Source organism: Calliphora vicina, chromosome 1 (genome assembly GCF_958450345.1).
Source record: "Calliphora vicina chromosome 1, idCalVici1.1, whole genome shotgun sequence".
Classification (NCBI taxonomy): domain Eukaryota; kingdom Metazoa; phylum Arthropoda; class Insecta; order Diptera; family Calliphoridae; genus Calliphora; species Calliphora vicina.
In genome coordinates this window covers 122004232-122028082 of record NC_088780.1, presented here as the reverse complement: position 1 = coordinate 122028082, position 23851 = coordinate 122004232, and the positions used below count along the sequence as shown (strand labels likewise).

The following is a 23851-nucleotide window of genomic DNA, read 5'->3' as shown; positions in this document are numbered from 1 at the left end:
GCCATAGAAGAAGAAATTTGTTCACACAACAACACACACATTTTCTTGCCCTGTTTATATTGTGGAACCCAGTTTAATGAGACGATCTGAATGTTTTACTCTTAAGTGTGAACGCAATGTATCAATGCGACTGTAGGTGGCTGGACAATAGGGACAGTTAGAACGTTGGGCCGTGTGCGAGTGGAAGTGATGCCAACGATTTGTTACCTCTTTGCCGCAAGAACGGCAACGCCACATTGTGCCGGGATCACGGGACGGTGTAAACATATTGTGATACGACATTTGATGATGTAAATTGTGTGCTGAGCCTCCCATACTGCTCGTGGTCGAGCCAATCGTGTGCAATTGATTTAGACTCTGATGATGACTTTCGCCCTGGTGTAGACCGCCGTTTGTACCTCTCATTATGTTCTCCAACAGGTAATCAGTTTTTATAGCCGCATCCAAGTGTAGTCCATAAGCTGCCGCAGAATGTGGTGGCGGTGAGTCCGATAGCGATGAGGTTCTTGAAAACGATGATCTTCTATAGGGAGTTCTTGACAGACGTCCTCGGGATACTGTAACCAATGAAAAAAAAAGAGAACACACACCACAAATGGGGCGAAAATCAGCCCAAGTACAACAAAACAGAGTGAAAAAAGTGTTTTTTTTTTGGATTTATTTTTTATAGCGTATAAAAAGTATTATTTAATTAAAAAAATGTATGAAAAAAATTTAGTTTTATTTCATTTCATAAGAAAAAAAGTGTTGAATGAAATAATATGATAGTGTGAGAATATAAATAAACTTAAAAATAAATAAAAGAATCATTATAAAATATTATATACTAAATAAAATAAAAACAACAAAATCTAAAAAAAAATCATAACTGATAAAGCATTTTTAACTAAATATTAAAAGAAAAATAATTCTAAAAAAAATATTTTAAATAAAGATAAAAAATTACGTTTTTTAAAAAAGCATTTATTTACTTTCATTTTGCATATATTCTTCTTCTTTTTGAATTTCAACTTTACGAAACTAATAATTATAATACACCAAAACATATTTGGGGTATTCACACGGTCTACTATTTGTTCATATTGTCATAATGTCCCAACATATTATTTATTATAAATTGAACTTGAAACTTCAAAATCTTCAAAATCGCTTTAGTTTTTATTACAAATAACACGAGGTTTTTTTCATGATGTAAACATACTTGGCACTCACTCTTATGACGTTGAACAACAAACAGGCTTTTCCAAACTCAACTAACTCATGTGGCAATAAATTTTTAAAGTATAAGTTTTATATTTTTACGCAAGTTACAATTCATTAAAAACTAAGGAAACAGTATAATCCGAAATAATAATAATTTACGAATTGAAAATATGCTAGTTTTTTTAAATTTTAGTTTTCTTTCAAATTCAATGTCGTCTACTCAATATGTTAGTTCTTCAAGTTTCTCCAACCCACATAAACCTGCCAGTTCTTATTTATTTACAAATAAAATATCTAAATTTGTACTGCATACTTTAGGGAGCTTTTTTATTATAGTTGACTGGACTCAAAAAAATAAAAAAATTCCGAGTCAAAGATTTTGTTATACATATTTTTATTTATTTCGATAGTTTTTAAAATATAGAAGTGTATTCTGAAATTTTTACCAATGTTCGAAAATTCGAATACAATTTCGAAAATCGTTCGTAATTTCAACGAGATTTATAAATTCGAAATTAAAAGAAAATTTAAACTTTAAAACCGCGACAAAAATTTAAAATTTTCGTAATTTTTTTTGCAACAAGATGTATGTACAAACTCGAAATTAGAAATTTAGAGATTTGTATAAAATTTTAGCTTATTAAATGTTTTGCAAAAGTAAAAGCAAATTTCAGATTTTTTAATTTTATCAATGTTTGAAAATTCGAAAACCTAATTTAGAAAATTTTAAAATTATATCTAAATTTTCGTATTTTTTTTAATTTCGATACATTAAATTTATTTATTTTATTAAATATTTTTCAAACTTCTAAGCGATTTCTGTAATTTTTATTAATGTTTTGGAAATTTCAAAAATCTTAATACAATATTAAAATATCAAAATAATCCAGACAGAAATAATATGAGGAAAATTACGTGAAAGTTATACATTTTCAATATTTTCACAAGATTCTGGAATTTTAAATTAGTAAAATTTTAAAAATGTTCAACTAATATAGTGATTTTAGATATTTTTATTAAAAAATTAATAAACAATTTACATTAAAATTTTTTTCTTATCTATGTTCGAAAATTAGAACTTCATTTCGAAAATCGATTTCGAAAATTGATACCCGCAAAAATTTTTTTATTGTAAATGTGATGAAAGAAATTATTTTCAAACGCGCCTTTTTTTATTGATATCAATTTAATACATTGCGACTAGAATCTCGATTAAAAATTATTGCGACTAACGGAGGGTTAACATTCTTATAAATTCGAAATTAGAAAGTTCGAAGGGAATATTATTTATTATCAAACGTTTAAGCCAAGGCGAATTATTTTTTTGTTAAAAGATAATTGAACTGTCAATGTTGCCTGCTGTTGTTTTGCTTATGTGTTTGTTGTATTTTTCGCCACAACAAACATACGTGAATTGACAGTTAAAACATTTAAACAAGGCCATCTTCTATAAATTCGCATTTTATTTATTATTTTTACTTAGTTTGGCGTTTTTTATTAAAATCTAAATTTTTATAAAAAGTGGACTTGGCATGTTTGTACACTAACTAAGCTATCTATTTGTTTAGCTATCCTCAATTTTGAATTTATTTTGATAAAACTTTTATTTCAAATAAGCTTCATGTCCTTATTAAATTAGCCTTACCAGCAGAGAGAGAAAAAACAGTTTGATATTTTAGCCATTTTGAAATATGCGCCACAGTTGACATGATTGAAGTGTCGGTTTAACCGGTTTTTATATTAAATTTTTATTCGATGTGAAAAAAAGTTATTACTAATTTACATAATTATTTCAGTTTTGTGGACGCTAATAAGAAGAATTGTGTACTATAAAAATCCTTTCAAATGTGAAAGTTTTGAATATATTTCCAAATATTTTCATATGCTAAAATATGAAAATTTTTAAAAATGTTATCAAAACCTTTTTAAGTAATTATTTCGTTAAACCCGGTTTACCGTTTTAAAAACTCCAGTTTATCAAAAGAAAACCGCAACCGGTCGCTTTTACAAAGATGAAAAAACCGTTTCACCGGTTTTCGGTTTTGGCTACTCTATAGTATTGACATTGTTGTGTAACAATTATAATATTGTAATGTTTACTCGATTCTTAAAATACCTACTTACATTAAAATTATGTTATATATAAAGAAAATGTTTTGAAAAACTTAAATTTTTATCACCACTTCCTGATTGATACACCTCTTTATTAAACAGTTTCCTTATAAATAATAAATTAACTAACTATACTAATATTTAAATTGTTAATTTTAATATTACTTACATTCCAGCGTGCAAAATAGTATGTATGTATATTAGAGTGACAATCAGTTGTATGGAAAAAATTTTTTGTTAAAATTTTGAAGAGTGCCGGGTGGAATATTGTGACACTAGGCCTAAATGTTAAGTGCTGAAAATTTGAGCCAAATCGGGCAACGATTTCTGGACGCGCATCGAGGTCAAAGTTCAGATATATGCAAAATTTTACTGTTAATATGGAATAAATAGGTGAAACTCGTTAACTTTCTGCATTGTTTTCTAGAAATATGTAGATTTATTTATATTAATGAATATTACATTAAAAAAAAAATTTTGGAAATTAACCCTGTATCTCCTTTGGTTCAAAATGACCCAAAAACTGTATTATCGCCAAAATTAGAGAAAAATGCAAATTTTTCAGTTTTTGAAAAAATTTTGCTACTAAATAAATACTTTTGCAATTGAATGCAAAAGAATCGAAATATGTACGTAATTATCGTTGTAATCAGATATAAATAACAAAATTTGATTAAAAAATTTTAAAGTTATTACAAATTCGCCAGACCATTAACGTGTTTCAGGCCACTTGAACAAAAAATTTAGGAAAAAAATTAAGATATTTCGAGAAAAATTAAAATAAAAGCCCATTTTTACTTAAAATATGTCCATATTTACTTGTATATGAGTTTTTGTCTTCGTAGGATACCGTTAACCTATTCGCAGGTATGGCCAAAAAAAATAATTTTTTTTAACGTCTGTTTCAAAACTCCATTTACAAATTTTTAAAAATTTTGTTAAACAAATTTCAGATTTTTGCGATCATCGCATTGGGGTTTATTGAGATCAAAATAGGGAATAAAAATATGAAAAAATTATGTCAATACCTCTTACAGTTTTTCCGTACCTGCGATTTAAATTTTGCGATTTTCAAGAAAAACTAAATTTTTGTCCATATTTAGGCGAATGAGTCCAATTTCCTTACTGTTATAAATTTTAAGTAAAACCTATTCATAATATTATAGTCCTTGTAATTTTAAATATGTTCTGAAAGTTTTACTAAAATCGGAAAACGATAACCTTTGAATCGTGAAGGTCAAAGGTCAAATTTTTCAATATTTGGAATTTCTAATGAAAAGATAGCGAAATGTTATATATTTTTGTGCCGATTTTCATGAAACTAGAGGAAAATATATATTGGGGTCTAGCATTTACAACAACAGTGAAAAAATGGATTTTAACCTTTAAGAGGACTTGGGGTCAAAATGGTTGTGTTTTTCGTGATTTTAAAAGTTGAGGGTAATTTGGACCCCAAGTGCTGCTAAGGGTTAATTTCCATTTTTGTGCTGTTCTTTTAAATTCTGGACTTTATGTTATATTTTCCTTAAGTTGCATTAAAATCGTCCCAAAAATATGTAACATTTCGCTATCTTTTCATTAGAAATTCAAAATATTGAAAAATTTGACCTTTGACCTTCACGATTTAAAGGTTAACGTTTTCCGATTTTAGTAAAACTTTCAGACCATATTTAGAATTGCCAGGATTATAATATTATGAATAAGTTTTACTTAAAATTTATAACAGTAAGGAAATTGGGCTCATTCGCCTAAATATGGACAAAAAATTTGTTTTTCTTGAAAATCGCAAAATTTAAATCGCAGGTACGAAAAAACTGTAAGAGGTATTGACATAATTTTTTCATATTTTTATTCCCTATTTTGATCTCAATAAACCCCAATGTGATGATCGAAAAAATCTGAAATTTGTTTAACAAAATTTTTAAAAATTTGAAAATGGAGTTTTGAAACAGCCGTTAAAAAAAATTATTTTTTTTGGCCATACCTGCGAATAGGTTAACGGTATCCTACGAAGACAAAAACTCATATACAAGTAAATATGGATATATTTTAAGTAAAAATGGGCTTTTATTTTAATTTTTCTCGAAATATCTTAATTTGTTTCCTAAATTTTTTGTTCAAGTGGCCTGAAACACGTTAATGGTCTGGCGAATTTGTAATAACTTTAAAATTTTTTAATCAAATTTTGTCATTTATGTCTCATTCTAACGATAATTACGTACATATTTCGATTTTATTGCATTCAATTGCAAAAGTATTTATTTAGTAGCAAAATTTTTTCAAAAACTGAAAATATTGCATTTTTCTCTAATTTTGGCGATAATACAGTTTTTGGGTCATTTTGAACCAAAGGAGATACAGGGTTAATTTCCAAAATTTTTTTTTTAATGTAATATTCATTAATATAAATAAATCTACATATTTCTAGAAAACAATGCAGAAAGTTAACGAGTTTCACCTATTTATTCCATATTAACAGTAAAATTTTGCATATATCTGAACTTTGACCTCGATGCGCGTCCAGAAATCGTTGCCCGATTTGGCTCAAATTTTCAGCACTTAACATTTAGGCCTAGTGTCACAATATTCCACCCGGCACTCTTTGAAATCTAAAAAAAAAAAATCGGCTGTCACTCTAATGTATATGGTATAACCAAATAATTTCATAAGTTATAACGATTAAAATTGAAAATGATTGAAAAAATGCCTCCGTTGTTTTAAACTTCTTAACAAATTCCATAAATCTGTTTTTATTTTAAGACGGTTTTTTTTTTGTTTTGTAAAAATAATATTTTTAATAACATGTAAGTAAATTAGTCACAAACGTTGGGTATTTATTTTTTTACAAAAAAAATTATATAAAATTCGCACAAAGTATGTATAAAGAAGTACTTGAATAAATTTTTGGGTGTAACGTCTGTGCGAATTGTTTAATAAAAAAAGTTTTTAAAATCTTACCACAAAACAAACACTCACTCTTAAATTGAATTATCAACAAATATAAATAAATTCGTAATAATAATAATCATAATCATAAAAAAATGACTAAAGGATAATAATACTTACATTAAAATACATAGAGAGAAAAGAAATTATAAAAAATATATGTATAAATTTGAAAAGAAATAAAATTACAGGAAATTGGGCCGAGATTTTTATAGAAGATTTCATTATATAAAAGTATTAACGATTTGAGAAATATGTTCATATTGTTTGCTATAGATATAATAATAAATAAACCCCTATAAGTTGGAAGCACAATTATTTTTCTTTTTTCGTTTAAAAAAAAAAATAATAATAAACAAATTTATGTTTGGAAGAAAAAATAGTTTGTTTTATTTTTTTAACTTTTGGTTTTTTATATTATTTGGATTTTTATTTTTTATTGTTGTTTATTTTTAAATATTTATTATTTTTCTTCATTAAATTAAATTAGTTTTGGGTTAAAATTGTTTTTTTTTGTTTTTGTTGTGGTATTTGTTTCATAAAATATATATATTTATATAGTATATTTCTGTTTAGTGTGATTGTTAAATTAAAAAAAAAAAAAATTCAAAATAACAATAAAAAACTTAAAAAATGTGTTTTAATTTTTATTTTCTTTTATGTTTTTGTTTTTTTTTTGTATAAAATATAAAATATTTATTTTTAACATAATTAATTATAATTTTAGTAAGTAATATTTTTTTTTTGTTTGTTTACTTGATTTTAAATATTTTATTTATATTTTAAATAACAAATGCTTGGCTTTTGTTTTGTTTGAAATTATATATATTGTTTTTATTTTCTGTTTAAAACTAAAACTTATGCTAAAATTATCATTATTATTATTTTTGTTTAATTTATATAAATAAAACTTAACACTATTTTTAAAAAATAATATAAAAAAACGATTTCAGTATTTATTTTTGTTATATTAATTAATATAAATTAAAAAACAGTACAAAATTTCATCATATAGTATGTATATTGTTTTAAATAAGTTGTTTTTGTAGAAAAATAAAATAAAATATTTTTTGTTAAATTCTAATATTTAATTTAAAGAAAATTCAACTAAATGACAAGCATTTTTGAAATAACCTAAATCAATCAATGTCTATTGTAATTTCAAACATACATAAGTTCTCGAAAGCTGTCACTATCGAAAATCAACTTAAAATGTTTAAATCACTTCCTAAATTCGATATTATAAAGTTCGCATATATTAATTATATTTAACATTTTTATTTCTTTCAATTGAATTTTTAATTTTTTGATATTTTTTATCAATGTTCGAAACATAATTTCGAAAAACGGGAAAATATCTCAAAATGATCTCTTAAACTTCCGCGAAAAGAAAATGAATATGAAATTTTGAAATTTAGCTTTTTTAAACGGTTTCCTAAATTCGAAATTAGAAAATTCGCAAATGTATTCAACATTTTTATTTTTTTTCAATTGCTTTTAAGACGTAAATGTTGTGATTTTTGATATTTTTTATCAATGTTCTAAAATTCGAACATAATTTCGAAAATCGGGAAAATAACTCAAAATGATGTTTAAACTAGTGCGTAAAGAAAATTAATAAGAAATTTTCGAACATAATTTCGAAAATCGGGAAAATAACACACGCATAAACTAACGCAAAAAGAAAATTAATAAAAATTTAGAAATTTCGTTATTTTATTTAACCTGTTTTAAAAATTTGAAATTAGAAAATTTAAAGCTATTATTAATTTTAAAGTGATTTTTTTGTATTTATAATGATGCTTAAAAATTCGAACATAATTTCGAAAATTGGCAAAATATTCATTTATGTTAAAATTCAATATTTTTAACAGTTCTAAAACTTCAAAATTGGAAAATTAGAAAATTGTTTTCAACTCATTCAATGGCTTTTTAAACGTGGAAGTGATTTTTAACATTTTTATGTATCTTCGAAAATTCGAACATAATTTCGAATTTTCTTAAGCCTCATACAATGAAAATCTAAACAAAATTTTGAAATTTCCTTAAATGGAAATTAGAAATATCGGAGATATATTAAAGATTTGAACTTATTACAACAATTAACTTTAAAACATAGAAGTGATTTTTAACATACATATTTATCTATGTTTGAAAGTTCGAACTTAATTTCCGAAATTTTAAATATGACGCCAGCTAGTTTACAAATTTTCTTTAAATTATTGTTAAAATTTAAATCAGGTATTAATTAAAAAAAGTCTTGTTTTAAATATGCTGTTGTTGTTTTTTAATTTTAACTTTAAAAACTATTTTTATAATTTTAATATATAAATTTTAAATGTTTAAAAGGGGGGGGGGGTAGTTGTTTTAAAAATATTTTTAATTTCAACAAAGAAATAAATTGCACAATTATGTTTTTGTGTTTGTTTTCACAATAATTTCATTAAAAACAAATATTACATCATAAATTATTGCAATAAAAAATTATAAATAATTGAATTATTTTTATATATATTAATTAATCTTTTAAAATTCTTCATCATACAAAAGCAAATTTATAATTTCTTTGATACATTCTTTTAATTTTGAGTTTAAAAGAAAACTAGTGATTTATTGCACATACGTTGTTTATTAGAGTTTTTAGTTTTAAAATTATATTTTAATGTAGTAAAATTAGTTAGTTTAATATTAAAAATATATTGCATTAAAAATAATTATGTTGAAAGAACAATTAATATTCTTTTTGCTGGTTTTTAATAATTCATTTTCAGTAATTATTTGTTTATATACTTTTTTAGTTATTTGGATTTAGCACCATTTTTCTTTTTTTATTTTTATTTTAACTCATTTCTTTCTTTTCGTTTTCCTGTTTCCTCTCTAACATTTCTTTTTAATAATTTTTCTTTTGTTTTACCATAATTATCACATTCTTGAAATAAATTATTAAAAAAAAAAATTATATATTTTTTTGTATAATAAAAAAAAGTAAATAAACTTTTTGTTGGAGTTTTCCTTAAATAGTTTTTGTGCACCAAATATTATTAGTTATTTATTTATTTGTTTGTTGTTTACTAATGAGTGACCAATTAATTTTGTTAATTTTAAATACGTTAATTAATAATTCATTTTAAAATTTTCATATTAATTGTGGTTGGTTGTTGGTTGGTATTTTTTCAAAGACACATACATTGAGTGAATATTTTATTTTTGTTTTGTTTTATTAATTTTAAGTATTAGTAGTCGATTTTTTTTAATATTTCTTTATATTTACATTACTTTTTAAATGTTAGGGTTTTTTTTATAAAGTTTATGGGGAAAAAGGGTGGTAGTGTTTAAAAGGTGGTAATTTATTTCTATAGTATGGCCAAAATGTTTCAGTTTTTTTTTTAGCTAGTTAATATAATTTTATATTAAAATATTAATTTGTATGAAGAATAATACAAATAAATGAGAAATGCGAAAGTACGAACTAATATTAGATAGATATTTCCTCAAAAGCCATCTATTCGGGTTTTTAATACTGTGCTTAAATTTGGTTACTGAATGAATAATGATTTCTTGTGTGTTTTAAAAAGTGGCCAACTTATTTGCTTCTAATGGTTGTCTATTGGATTAGAGAGAGATTGGGGGATTCAAACGTTCTGCTATTAAGTCATATTGTCATAAAGTCCTAACATATTATTATATATAGTTTAAACAAATTGTTGTTGTCCACCTAGTTACATTTGCTGAATGTTTGTGTTTAGAACATATTTCAATGCCACGTTTCTAAACTACTTATATAAGTCAATGGTCAAAAACTACCATTGGAGTTAGTAGCTTTTGCTTTGCTATCATTAAATGATCAGTTCTATTAACAAACATTTTATACATTTTTCTTTCGAATTTGAAATTTTTGCAAATGCTGACTGACTGTAGCCAATGTGAAAGCGATATTTTAAACTTTTTGTTTAAGAATTATATGAATATTTGTTTTTATATATTTTATTCATGTTACAATTTACTTTAAACTAAAATTTAGTTTTCTTAATGGAATTGAAGAGCTAATCAAACTATTTCAAATGCAGCAATGTCGATTTGTTTAAGGCGAAAACAGTCATCTTCAAATTTTTTATATGAATTGGGCTCAAACTAGCTTGATACATTTATTTAATTTTAAAATACTGAGTAACAAAACGTACAATATAAAAAATATGAGAATCTTTAGAGATACAGGTTTTTGTTATTTATTACAGAAACTAAAAAAATGAGATTTCTGCCTTATTTAAAATTTAAAAAAAAAATATTGCTTTAAGTTGGGGTCTTGACGAGCAATCGTTATGTGGACACAAGAACAAAATGTTGGCAGAATTATGGACATAAATTTGTTCCTGTTTATCTGTGTTTGGGAAAATGTGTTCATAGTTTTCTTTAGTATTTTTTTCAAATGAAGGCAGACATAGTTATTTGAACAAATGTTGTTGGAACAACAACATAACACTAACAAGAGGTGTCCAAACGCGAAAAAGTTTTCGCTGCGTGAAAAAATTTATATGTCTTGTCAAGACTAATAGGGCTAATAACCCACTTCTTGAACAGCAACCAATTTGTTCACACTAGACAAATTTATGTGCAGACAAGAAATTGTTTGCTGCGTAAACAAATTGATGTATTGTCAAGACTAATGGCGCAAATAATCCACTGCTTGACTAGCAACCAATTTGTTCACTCAGTGAACAATTTGTCGCGTATGGACACTTCCTGCCAATGTTAGGTTCCTGGCCACACTTGACAAATTCATGTGGCGACAAGAAACTGTTTGCTGCGTAAACAAGTTTTGATGTCTTGTCAAGACGGGGGTAACAAACAAAACACAACTCACAACTTCACGTGGTAAACAATCACAAAAATATTGTCCTCAATTAAAGCTTCTTTCTCAATTCATACTTCTTATTAATATTTTAATATAAATTTATATAAATAATAATAAAATTAATTGAAAGGGGACTACAAATAAATGTCTTTGTATTAAGTTATTGAGACGATTTTTGTTGAAATTTGTATCAAAACATTAAAATTAGTTAAAAAAAATAAAAAATGCTTAAGAATTAGTAAAAAAAATAGAGGTTAATTAAAATATTTTGTACATTTTTGTTTAGTAAAAATATTATTTAATAAAAAATATAACGCTAATATTAAGAAACTTAATAGAAAAAAAAAATGTCTTAAATATAACGTTTTGTTTTAATAGGAAGATGTGGTTGGTTGGTAATAGAGAAAGAAACAACAATTAATTAAAGTTAACGAGTTAAAGAGAGACAGACATATATAAATAATATTGAATCTCTGGGGCAGGGGTGTGTGTTTGTTTGTTCTTCTTAGTAGGATTTAACTTTTTAGGAATAATAAATCGGTAAAAGATTTTCTTTAGTGAGCGAACGAACATTACTTTCTATAGGGGCTTTCTATTAGATTATGTAAATTTTGAATAAAAAACATTTAATTAATTGATAATTTTTTAAACGAGCTCACACACACAGACTAAAAAATATGTATAAGTAGTATATACAAAGTTCAAAATTTGTTTTTTATATTTAATTATTTATGATGACTACTTTTTTTTAGAGTCTAAACTTCAGACATTCATTCAATTCAATATCATTAGGGCATTCAGCATTGATTTTAAACAAGAGAGGTCTAACAAAAAGTTACTTTATGGTTTAAAAATGTGTAAAATTAGATTTTTCCTAAATTCAGTTTAAATAATTTACAACAAACTACAATAAAACTTTGTTTGTTTGTTTGTTTTCTTTTCAGTTTGTTCTAACTCTATAAATAATAATTTTTACTTATAAATTTGTGTAATTTCTACATAAATTATTAATAAAATCTCATAGTATATTAGTTAGTTAGTTATAATAAGTATTTAGTATAATATTAATTTGTTGTTTTTTTACAAAATCTTTTTTTTTTTCTTTAGCAGCTTTTGAAGGGAGTTTTTGAGTTGAGTTCTTGGCAATAATTAAAAACATTTAGAGTAACTTGGTGAAGGAATAATAGACATTTAACAACACATTATTAAGTTTTAAACACAATATTTGTATTCCTAAGGGTTATTTTAAGAGATATTAACATTGTTTTTTTTTTCTATATTAGATTTGTATGTATAAATTGGACTAAATCTTCTGGATTACATTGAATTGGCCTCTATTACTTGTGCATGCACTTTACTGTTTTTTTATTCTTCTTCATTTTACTAATTATTTTATTATTATTATATGATTTCTACAATAATGTTTTGTGCTAATTGTTTGTTTTTTTTTTTTTGGTTTTAAATACATAATTTTCTCAAAATTATTCATGGTAAATTGAATTAAAAATATTCATTTAAATTAACAACAAAATTAGTGTTTATTTTTTCAGCTAAGAAACCATTTTAAGAAACTTTGTGCTTAAATATCTATATCATATGCCTTCCAATAATATGAAACCTAGTTATCAAAGGATACTCAATATTTGTTTTATTATTTATATCATTTGTATGTCACTCTTATGTTGAAGTGCTTCTGTTTTAATTGTTTTATTTTTTTTAGTGCAATATAAATAGTGTAATTTTTTAATTTTATATTTCCTATGTTTTCTTTTTAAATTATTTAATAAACAAATTGACTTTTTTTGTTTTGTTTTTCTAACATTATTTTCAAAATAAAGTAAAAAAGTTTAACACCATTTCGAATAGACTTTAATTGAATGAAAAATTATCGAATTTTCAATATTATATCTTGTAACTTTTTAAGGAAAATAAAACTAATTAACTACTAAAACTTAAAATTTTTGTTTGAATACTTTTTCTCTCTCTATGTTTGAAAATTCGAACTTAATATTGAAAATTTTAAAAATTTCTTCAAATAATCTCTAACATTTTGTTTTGCATTCCGATAATCAAGAAAAAATTATTCCAAGTTTTATAATATTGAAAGATTCAGAAATATATTATTGAACCATATTTATCAATTGCTTTAACTATTTTTAGCTTCCCCGGAGAAAATTTGTTTTAAACGTGATTTGTAATAAGAGAACATATAACATCACTTGTTCAATTGTGGCAATTGTCGTATAAAAGATATAATCAATTAATTTTAATCAAATACATTGTTATTCGAATCGAATTTTAAATAGTTACCTCTTCAGTTACTTGACATGTCACAGTGTCTAAAGGCTGACTTTCATATAAAGTGTTGGAACTAGAACCGGTTTCTATATCGGAACTACTTTGCAACTAATCATGTGATTAGACAACTGTTTTAAATAGCTATCAAAATCGTTTTTGTTTGGCGAGTTTTAGATTAAAAATCCTACGGCCTTGGCAGATATTAGAGATTTTCTTATCTCAGATATTTCATAAAAATTATATATCAAACGAAAGGTATTCTGAAGCACTTTCAAATTCAGTGTAGACTTTATTTCGTGTTATATTTACAGAGTTAACCGCAGAGTTAGCTTAAATAATTCTTAGTATTCTTCTTTTACGATTTTCTTCCCATTTGCTAGTATATTTTTTAAAAATCTCTCAAATTATAACTATTCAATGGAAATGGTGTTTGTTTGTTATTTTTACTAAATTTACATTTTATCTAAAGTTGTTCATTATTGAGAAAATGTTTCTACAATCTACATATTTCCTTCAACTTTGTAATCTCTTTTGATTTGAATTTGCACGTAAAACGCATTTTATTAATCTCTAACAATTTGTGACTCTTTTGCATCCAAACAACTTGCGGCTGGAAAATTGTCATGTGGTTTTTTAGACGACGACGATATTGGTAATGAATTGTTGTGCGAACTATTATTATCGTCCAGTTGTTGTTTGCTGTTAGGGAAATCGGTGGAGCTTTCATTTAATTCGGTATTTGAGTGCAGAAGCTCTTTAATGTTTTGTGTGCCATTTAGGGTTGCGCTGATATTATCAGAATCATCATTATCATCACTTTCGATTAGATTAAATGTGGGTATGCTGTGATGATGATCATGATGCTGCTGATGCGAAGAATAGTTTTCTTCGTCGAGTTCTCTTTGACGATCGGTTTCGGTGTCGTTGCTGTTGTTAACGTTACGCAAATTAGTGGCCACCATAGTTTGTGCTCTTTTGAAATAGTCCATGTGTGTTTCTCGATTAGCAGCTGAGGAGTTGGCAAAATATTGATTATAATAATTGTGTAGTGTTGCTGCTGTTTGTGGCATACAATTTGTGATATTGTTGCTGCTGCTGCTAGTGTTGCTGTTGTTGTGCTGAAGTTGCTCTTCTTCAAAATTCCAAGCAAAAGGATTTCCTGCTACTGCGGTATTGGCAGAGGAAGGTGCAGCTGTGGCCGCGGTGGCAAGTGATTGATGGGCGTTGTTAGTTGTATGTTGTTGGGGCGCTTGTGGTGGCAAAGACAAAGAAGAAGAAGAAGACGATGGTGGTGGATGGGTTGTGGGTGACGGTGGTGGTGGAGCATAAGGATTCCCTAATAAATTACCATAATTCCAGCCTAGAAAAGACCGGTATCATTCATTTGCGGCATTATGCGACTGTGGCTGCTGGAGGACTGATGCTTGTGCGAGCAATTGTGACGCCTGTTGTTGTTGCTGCTGCTGTTGTTGTTGCGGATGTAGCTGTTGTATTTGTTGCTGTAGCAAATGCTGCGTTTGTTGCGTTAAATTATGGGCGTGTTGCTGCATCTGTTGCTGATGATGCTCCCTTTGCTGTTGCTCTCGCTGCTGTTGTTGGGCCACATTAAAGGCCGCCGCAGCGGCGGCTGCAGCCATGGCGGCTTGTGAAGCGGCGGCCAGCTGTGTGGGCGTAGGTGACTGTGTAGCGGTAGCGGCAGCAGCCGACATTAAATTTTCAAATTTTCTGGTGTCCGGATTGTACATGGGATGCTTGAATTTACAATGCGTCCGTAAGTTGTCACTGCGGGTATAAGTGGCTCGACATAGAGGACATTCGAAGCGTCCCGGAAAGTGTACATGATAATGATTGCGTATGTGTGTCACCACTTTGCCACATAATTTACACCGATGCAGATTGCAGCCTCCTGACAAACGTTCGAATGTCAAACGCATATGCCAGGCTTTGGAACCTGATAAACGTGCACGGCAGTACGAATACATGTGTTGTGTTGTGGTGGTGGTGGATTTTAGGCATTTCATATTATTTGGGGGGAATGTCGAAAATTTTATAGTATTTGTTTTTCAATTCATTTAATATGGTTTTTGTACACATTTTAGATTTTTAGTTTTTATTTTTGTGAAATTATTCGCACGCACAGAGAATAAAAAAAGAAGAGAAAAACAATGTTTTTGTTGATGATTCACAAGAAACAAAACATAAAGATAAGAAAAAAATGCTTAAACTTTTAAAGAAAATACTTAAAATATACAACGAAACAAAATGAAAGACATATACAAAATTTGAAAATTATTTTTTTTTTAAATCAAAAGGGGAAGAGAAATTCTTGTAATAAATACATTCAGTTTTTTTTTTCTATTAAAACCAAATAAAAACTCAAATTATATTTTTCACAAACAAAAGACGAACGAACAAAGGTTTTGAAATAAAAAATACAACAGAGAACTTAAATATGAACACGTATTGCACAGAAAGAAAGAGAGAACGAGAGGGTGAGATTGAAAAACACCGTTAAAAAGGAAGAGCTTTAGTAATTGTTGTGCCAACAAAGTTTAACCGTTATATTTAAGTTTAAATAAACTTTTGTTTAAATAGGCTCAACATATTAATTATCAAAATTTAAATTTTACAATAAATGTCTTCGTCTTTTGTGTGATTTAAAAAAAAAGTGGTTTTCGCAACAAAATCGGTTACACCCAAAAAGTGTGGAATTTCTTTTAAGAAAAATTTCGAAACATTTGTTTTACACCAACCAATATAAATTTTGATTTTGAGAATAGAAAGGTCTAGTAGATATTTCTTTGGAGTAGGGGGTAATTTGTTTTTGCCTATTACAAATATGCTACTGTAAAAGTAAATTAACTTATATAACTTAATTAATTAATTTGTTTTAATAATAATTATTATTTACAAAAAGTAAGTTATTTTTTATTATTAATATTATTATTTTATTTATTATAAAACCAACTCCATTAAAAGGTTTATTTATTTTTAATGTTTTTTTTTTATTATTTTTTTAATTTAATTAAAATAATGTATGTAGGTATGTAGTATATTAATAAATATGATGATATTTATTTGTTAAATTAAATTATAAAGTGTGAAGTGTGTTTAATTTGTTTAAGTTTATTAAAGAAATGATGTTTTATTATTATTATAATTTTGTTTGTTTGATTATTTTAATTTGTTTATTAAATAAAACCCAAACCACTAATGTAACTTGGTAAATATCAAAATAGTTTATGGTTTTTTTTACATAAAAGTGTTAATCCTAATAAGGTAAAACACACAATTCGGGTAATAAAAGGTTAAACACCGGTGAGGAATTAAATTTTTTTTGTTTTGATTATCAAAAGGGGTTATTTAAAAAATTTGTTCAATTATTTTTATTTATTTATAGCTTTAGAAAGTTTTCTGATTTGAGAGACTGAGAAGAAAATATAAATAGCGATAGATTGATGTCGGGATTTCTAATAACACTTGTGGGGGCAGGGAAAAGTATGGGCTCGCTTGAAAATTATAACTTTACAGGTTTTTGAAAGCAATAAATTTAAAGTAACTTGTTTCCCATTAACATTTCTTGCTTTAGCTTGTGGTCTGGAGATTGGGGGTGTTGAATGGAATTCAATTAAAGCTTTTACAGAGCGAAAAACATAGTCTGCAAAATTAAATGCAACATATTCGAAAACGTTATTTAAAAAAAAAATACACCCATAGATTTAATTATTTAATTATGGAGCCATCTATCCAATTAAATATATACTAACACATTTACTTTCAATACATATGAAATCATCGGTTCTAGGTTTAAGTATCGAAATGGTATCGTAGTGCCAGCTCTATGACCAACAAAAATTTACTAATATCTGCAGCATAATATTTTCCTTGAATATGGGATTTAAAGAATCACATTTTCTTTAAAAAATATTTAAAAATATGGAATCGAGAAGCAAAGAAATAACCTAAAATATTGAAACATATTCATTGGGGTAATGTTTATAAAACCTGTACAATTAAAATTGTCAAGTGTACGTATACTTTTTCCAGCAAGTGTGTGATTTGTTAAAAATAAAATATTAAATGTTAATTATGGGTTTGTTGTTGTTTACGAGAATGTTTTCATGTTAAAAAAGAAAACAAGAAACAATGTTGTTTTTTAATTTAAGGAAAATAATATAGAAGAAATTAGAAAAGTAGAATGAAAAAGTAGTTAGAAAGAAAGAAACTAAACGAACTAACACATCGAACAATTTTCAACACCCCTCCTTCCAAAATAGCATTGATGGAAGTAAAACGTAATAACTATTCTTTATTTTGTATTTGTAATTTTAAAACTCAATAACACTATTAAAAAAAATAATATGAATTTAAAAAAAAAAATTAGTATTTTTTCTTTTGGAAATTTTACGGCCAATTCCTGTAACTTTATTTGCTTTTTTATTGTTTAAACATTTGGAAAAAATATATATAGTTGATATTTTTGTTGTTTAAAATTTGAAAAATAATAAATTTGTTTGTATAAATAAATATTATAGATAGAGAGAGAGATATTTAAAATACTTAACATTCATATACACAGATATAAAAACTTACCGTGGCTGGTTTTTAAAAATATTGTTTTGGTTTAAAAGAAAATAAATGTGTTTTTAGTTTGAATGGAAACTGAAGACTTACAAATAAATATTATAAAAGATGGTAGGTAAAAACAAATTATTAGAAATTAGAAAAATAAATAATATAAGTAGATGTTAATTAAGTTAAATATAATAAATAATAATAAAACTAAAAAGTTAATTAATTAATGATTTCTGTTGCTCGGCTTTTCAAAAATTTAATAATTAAAACACCCTGGATTGTTTTTTTTTTATTTTTTATTTATTTTTTTGTTTTATTTGTTGAAATTGAAAGAAGTTTTATTTTTAATTGATTAAAAGTTTGTTTGGTTTTTCTTTTTGTTTTTTTTTTTGTTTTTTGTCTGTTATTAAGTAAGTTTAGCATATATTCTGTTTGATTTTATTTTTTTAGTTTTATAATTTAATACATTAATTAATGTTGCAATTCATATATGGTTGGTTTTTCAAGTGTTTTTGTATTTCAATAATTATTTATTATTTAAGTTTAATTTGTTGTTTGGTAATAGTGAGCTTAACTTTGTTAACTTCCCTAAAAAACAATTATCGTTTTTAACCTCATTAATAAAAATTCGAATTTCTAGGAAATCCTTTACAAAAATTTGGAATTTTTTTCTGTTTGTTTGTGTCATATTTAATTATTTATTTATTTTTTATAATTAGTTTAAACAATACTTTTTTTCATTTATGTTTTGTATGTATGGTATAATTATTAATAATGTGTTTTAAAATAAGGTGGGTTACGTTATTTTTTATAACTTTTATTTTTTGAAAACTTTCCATAAACAGTGAGTGTCAAAGAAAGAGGTTTTTTTTTTATATTATACCAAACATATGTATGTATCTTGAATTTATAAGAAAACTAAAATGATCTAAATATTCTGAAAATGTTTAAAAATTTGTTCGTTCGTTGTCTAGTTAAGTTTTTCATTACAAAACAAGAGAAATTCTTTTAAGAGTAAATTTTTTTGTTTTCGCACTCCAGCATCAGAGAGAGAGTAAACCAGTTTCTCGTTTTGCTTACATGTATGTCCTTGCTCTTTTAATTAATTGTAGATTGGTTTTTGTTTTGTTTGGTTTTGTGTAAGTGTATGTATTGTTTTTTATGTCTTTAAGAGTGGTAAAAGCTCAAAGTGTTTTTATTTTTTGTTTAATTATTATTTATATTATTTAAAATCCCTGTATAATTCAAAAACAAATTCAGTAACCCTTGGCTAGCCAAGACAACAGGTTGTGCAATCAACTCTTGTTCTCAATATAAATACTAAAAAGTATATTTTAAATTGTTTATACATAATAAACAGAAAAGTTAAAAGTTGTTTTTTAAAAGATTTTTATTTTTTTTTTAGAAATCTAAACAAAATTTAGGACGGCAGAAAGAATAATTGAAAAAAAATTAAAAAAGTTTATCAAAACCGAAAGATTATAATAAATTGTTCTATAGTTTATATCTAAGTCAATCTCACTCTCTTACTCAATGTTAAGTTTCACTTTTATGTTAAGCTTGTAGTTTTTGTTCTTTTTTATCTTTTATTCTTTTACTTTTTTCTTTAATTTTGTACTGGTATTTTTTTTAAATTTTCTCTTTTACTATTTTTTAAGTTTCTTTTTTGTTTATATGTATTGTATTTATTTATAACTTTATTTAAATTCTAAATAATGTTTTTGTTTATCTTTAAAGTGGAAATTAGTTTAAAATTAATTGGTTTAGATAGATATATGTATGTATGATGTTTTTTTTTAATATAGATTTCTTTAATTTTGTACACCTATTGCTTATCATTATTCTTTTATAGAAACAGTGAGGGGGAGTTGTTTGCAATATCATACCTCCGCGGATCAAAATGAGTGGCTTTATTTATACTTGAGCAATATGGGAAATAGTGCAAACATTTATCCAAAATGAGTGCTCAAACTGTGCGTTTGTTGAAAAGATGTTGTGGCCGAAAATAGCAACCATCGCGAGTACTGTAAGCAAGTTAGTGCAAAAAGTTCGTGAGATTGGCTTGAAAGTGGTCAGCACTCATGGGTACCGTCGTCGTACGATGCATATCGTCGAAAATGTGGATGCTGTGGCCGAAAGTGTACGACTTCATCCAAGCCATTTCAGGCAAACTAACGGAAGATATGAGCTTGGATAATCTTTGGAATTAGCAGGATGGTGCACCATTTCACACAGTTTATTGGTTAATTTGACAGGTATGAGCTCTTTTAGAGCAGAGAGAAGTCGATTGGTTACTTAATACATCACAGGTAATCTAGCGTGTAGTCAATTGTCACTTAAGTATCTCTAAGTAATCTAGAGTGTAGTCGCTTTTTTGTAGTTGTTTTTTTACCTACCAAAATTAATACATTGGAAAGTTGTTGGAGGAAGGCTATGTTCCATAAATAATGGGACTATTTGTTATTTCTAATAAAGTTCAGTTCCGTTCATTTTATTTATTAATTTTAAATTAAAAAGTTACTTGCATTTGGAAAGAAATACTGGAACATGTTCGAACTGAAGCATAAATAAACTAAAGGATTTTGAAAAATTCATATGTAAGAAACGTAGTTAATGAAAAATGGCTTCCAAATTAACGATTTATCTTTTAGAATTAATAAAAAAAATTAACTGTTAGGAATTAATTAAATGAAACATCATCCCTCCTCACTGTTGTTTAGTTGTTATATAATAATTTAGAGTTAAATTTAAGCTGTATACTACTGTTGTGGTTTGTTTGGTTTTGATATAAATTAATGAGATTAAGTAAAATTTTAGGTCATATTTTCTAAGTACTTTTTAAATTTGTTTAATGTTGTAATATCTTTTAAGTAAAGCGCCATTATTTTCTTTCTTTATTTCTATTATAATTATTTTAAGCAAAAGTGTGTAAAATGTTTTATTATTATTGATATTATTTATTTCATTATTATTATTATTACTAATTAAATTTATTTAACATGCTATTTTTAAAAATACATAAAAAATATTTATGTTTTCATATATATTTTTTTGTCTTTTTCCTACAAGAAATTATAAAAATTAAATTGTATTTAAATTGTAAAAAGTTCCCATTTGATTACGTATATATATTAATTATTTTATGTTCAGTTTTTCAGTTTTGAAGATTTTGTTTTAAACAAACGAAAAAAAAATCGCTTAATTTACTAAATAAATTTTTTAAAATGTGTTACTTTAAGATACGAGTATTTAAAAAAAATCTTTGGTTTATATTTATTTAGTAAATATTTTTTTCTTTTTTCTTTTTAAACAAAAAAGCATTTTCAGAATATTTAAATATTTAAAACAAAAGAAAAAATATCACTATTTTTGGTTGGTTGGTTGCTTGCTAGCTTGCTTGCTACTACATACTTGGTTTTAGTAATAATAAATATTTTTAAATTAATTGACAAAAAACTTGGTTTGTTTTTATTTTATTTAATTTTGATTATAATTTTTATTTTTTTTGCTAATTTTGGCTAAAACAATTAATATGGCAGAAATTAAACGTAAGTAAATACGAGTAAATGTTTCGTATATTTATGTATATAACAATAAATTTAGTTAATTTAACTACAAGACATGTTAAAAATAATTTTAAAATAAAATTGGAATTTCTAGCATAATACTTTTAAAGTATAATAGTATAAATTTAACACAATCTCAGTTGTTTTTTTGAATTTTTCCAAAAAAAATGTTTTGGGTTTTAGTTTTACTAACTAAACTTACTACGGTTGGCCTTAAATTAAACCAAAAACAAAAAAGAATACTAATTTATAGCTACTTTAGTTTTTCACTTTGTAAATTGTTATAGACAATAGTTGTAATACTTTGTTTTGTTAAAAAAAAAAATAAAAGAAATTGAATTCTTTACAATATTAAGGAATTTTTACTAATATATTTTTTTTTTTTAATTTTTATTATAATTAAATTAACTACTAAGTCAAGGAAGAAAAAAAAAATAGTTCTTGTGTTTTTTTTTCTATTTTTGGTTTTCAATATGTCATTTTATATATTGGCTTAAAATTTCTTTAAGTTTAAGAGATAAATATTACTTGTTTTTTAAGTTATATAGTATATTATAGTAAGTATGTAGGAGAGAGAGATAGAGAAAGAGTGTGTCAGTAATAGTAGAGAAGTAGTACTAAGAAGATATAGATAGAGAGAGAGAGATAAAAATGTATGTATATATAAATTAATTTACTTGACTACATATAAAATTGATCACATATGTACATAATGACTGAAGAAACGATCTTTTATATCGGCATGCTTAATCTTACAATGGGCTTTCATGTTATCTCGACGCGTAAATTTCTGTCCACAGACAGGACACTCATGGCTCTGAGGCCGATGGATGTTGGCGTGATGCCAACGATTTGACACGATTTTATTACAACTGACACAACGATATAGAGTGGGCAGAGTGCCCGAAAGCTGTACAAATAACGAAGAATAGTCGATATTGTGGTCTCGTCTATTGGCGGCGGCCGCTGCTGCTGCTGCAGCGGCTGCGGCAGCCGATGATGTGGAGGAGGTTGTCGAAGAGGAGGAATTTGTTAAAGCCGATGTGGATGACAAGTGTTCGCTATCGTGGGTCGACGAGGCAAGAGATGTTGAAGAGACTATAGTTGTATTGCTGCAACCATGATGCCTGTGCAGGTGACCATGATGATAGTTGGCCACATGTTGTCCACTGTGCTGTTGTTGTGATGTGGCGTGATGATGATGGTGTGGGTGCTGATGATGCTGCAGGGATGAACTGGATGACGACGAGGATGGCTGCTGAGCATGGTGGTGCTGTTGTTGTTGATGGTGATGATGATGTTGCTGCAAAGCATACAAATGTTGCTGATGGTGCAATGAGGCCGAGGATGTGGTGGAGGCTGTGGGTGAGAGAGCAGCAGCAGCTGCTTCGGCTGCCACCAGGGTGTCCAGGGCCGATGAACCACATCTTCCCAAATTGATAACACTCTGAGGTGCAGCTACCACATGCAAGGGTTGTTGGCCATGATGATGATGATGATGATGTTGCTGATGGGCATCATGATGCAAACGATGTGCTGAGCTAGGCGATAAATCTTGTTGTTCCTCATGATTCTGAGGCTGCTGCTGCTGCAAATACATTTCCCTTTGATGGCAACGTATCTTAGTTATATCCAATTCTTCACATTTATATTGACAATCGTAGTTATTATTATCCATTATTATCTCTTCGCCCTCATTCATTTCATCCATATCGCCAACACCACCACCACTTCCCCCCTCGCCATAGTGCAACGATGACGCCTCACTTCTCAATATAGGAGGGCGACGACGACGTTCGTCCGTATTATGTCTCAGCTCATCCTCATCATCGTGCTTATCATGTTCGCGTTCGTGTTCAAGTTGTAAGCGTTCTTCTTCTCCGTCACCTTGCGCTGCTATGTCATCCCCATCACCACCATCGTGTGCCTCTATATCACCTGTAAACATTTTGGTATTATGCAAGTTTCTCGTGTTATTATCCAACAAAGAAATTATAAGAGTCATTTGCGAGGGTGGGGAAAAATATTTTGTTTTTCACGAATGTTTTATTTGGAAAAAAATCAATATAGATATTTTTATTTACTAGTGGAAAAAGCAAATGGTGGCAGGATTTGTTTTTTTTTTGTTTTTGTTTTGTTTAACCGAATTTATCCATTACAAAATGCTGGTATTATTTATAAATAAATATATAATTATTTCTTAAATGTGAGAATAGAGGCGCGGTTTTCTACTTAAAGGGATATTATGATTTTTCTTCTGAATGATTGAGCAGTTACAGATCTTGACAAAATGCAAGAG

The 23851-nt window shown here is 26.6% G+C and overlaps 2 protein-coding genes across 3 annotated transcripts in view; both read right to left on the bottom strand.

Annotated features, from left to right (window-relative positions):
• Positions 1-23851, bottom strand: part of fru (fruitless) — a 353194-nt gene continuing 329343 nt past the window's right edge. Inside the window, exon 7 of one of the 2 annotated variants that reach the window (XM_065515674.1) lies at positions 1-557. In XM_065515674.1, coding sequence (XP_065371746.1) covers positions 55-557 — 503 coding nt within the window. In that variant the 3' untranslated portion in view covers positions 1-54. Of the gene's footprint in view, positions 558-14656; positions 15363-23851 lie in introns of those variants that run through there. The other variant, XM_065515673.1, reaches the window with a different exon arrangement.
• On the bottom strand, positions 22217-23584 carry LOC135963715 (sex determination protein fruitless-like). Its single transcript, XM_065515675.1, has one exon. It carries the CDS (start codon positions 23555-23557, stop codon positions 22250-22252), a length of 1308 nt encoding a protein of 435 aa, XP_065371747.1. The 5' UTR covers positions 23558-23584; the 3' UTR covers positions 22217-22249.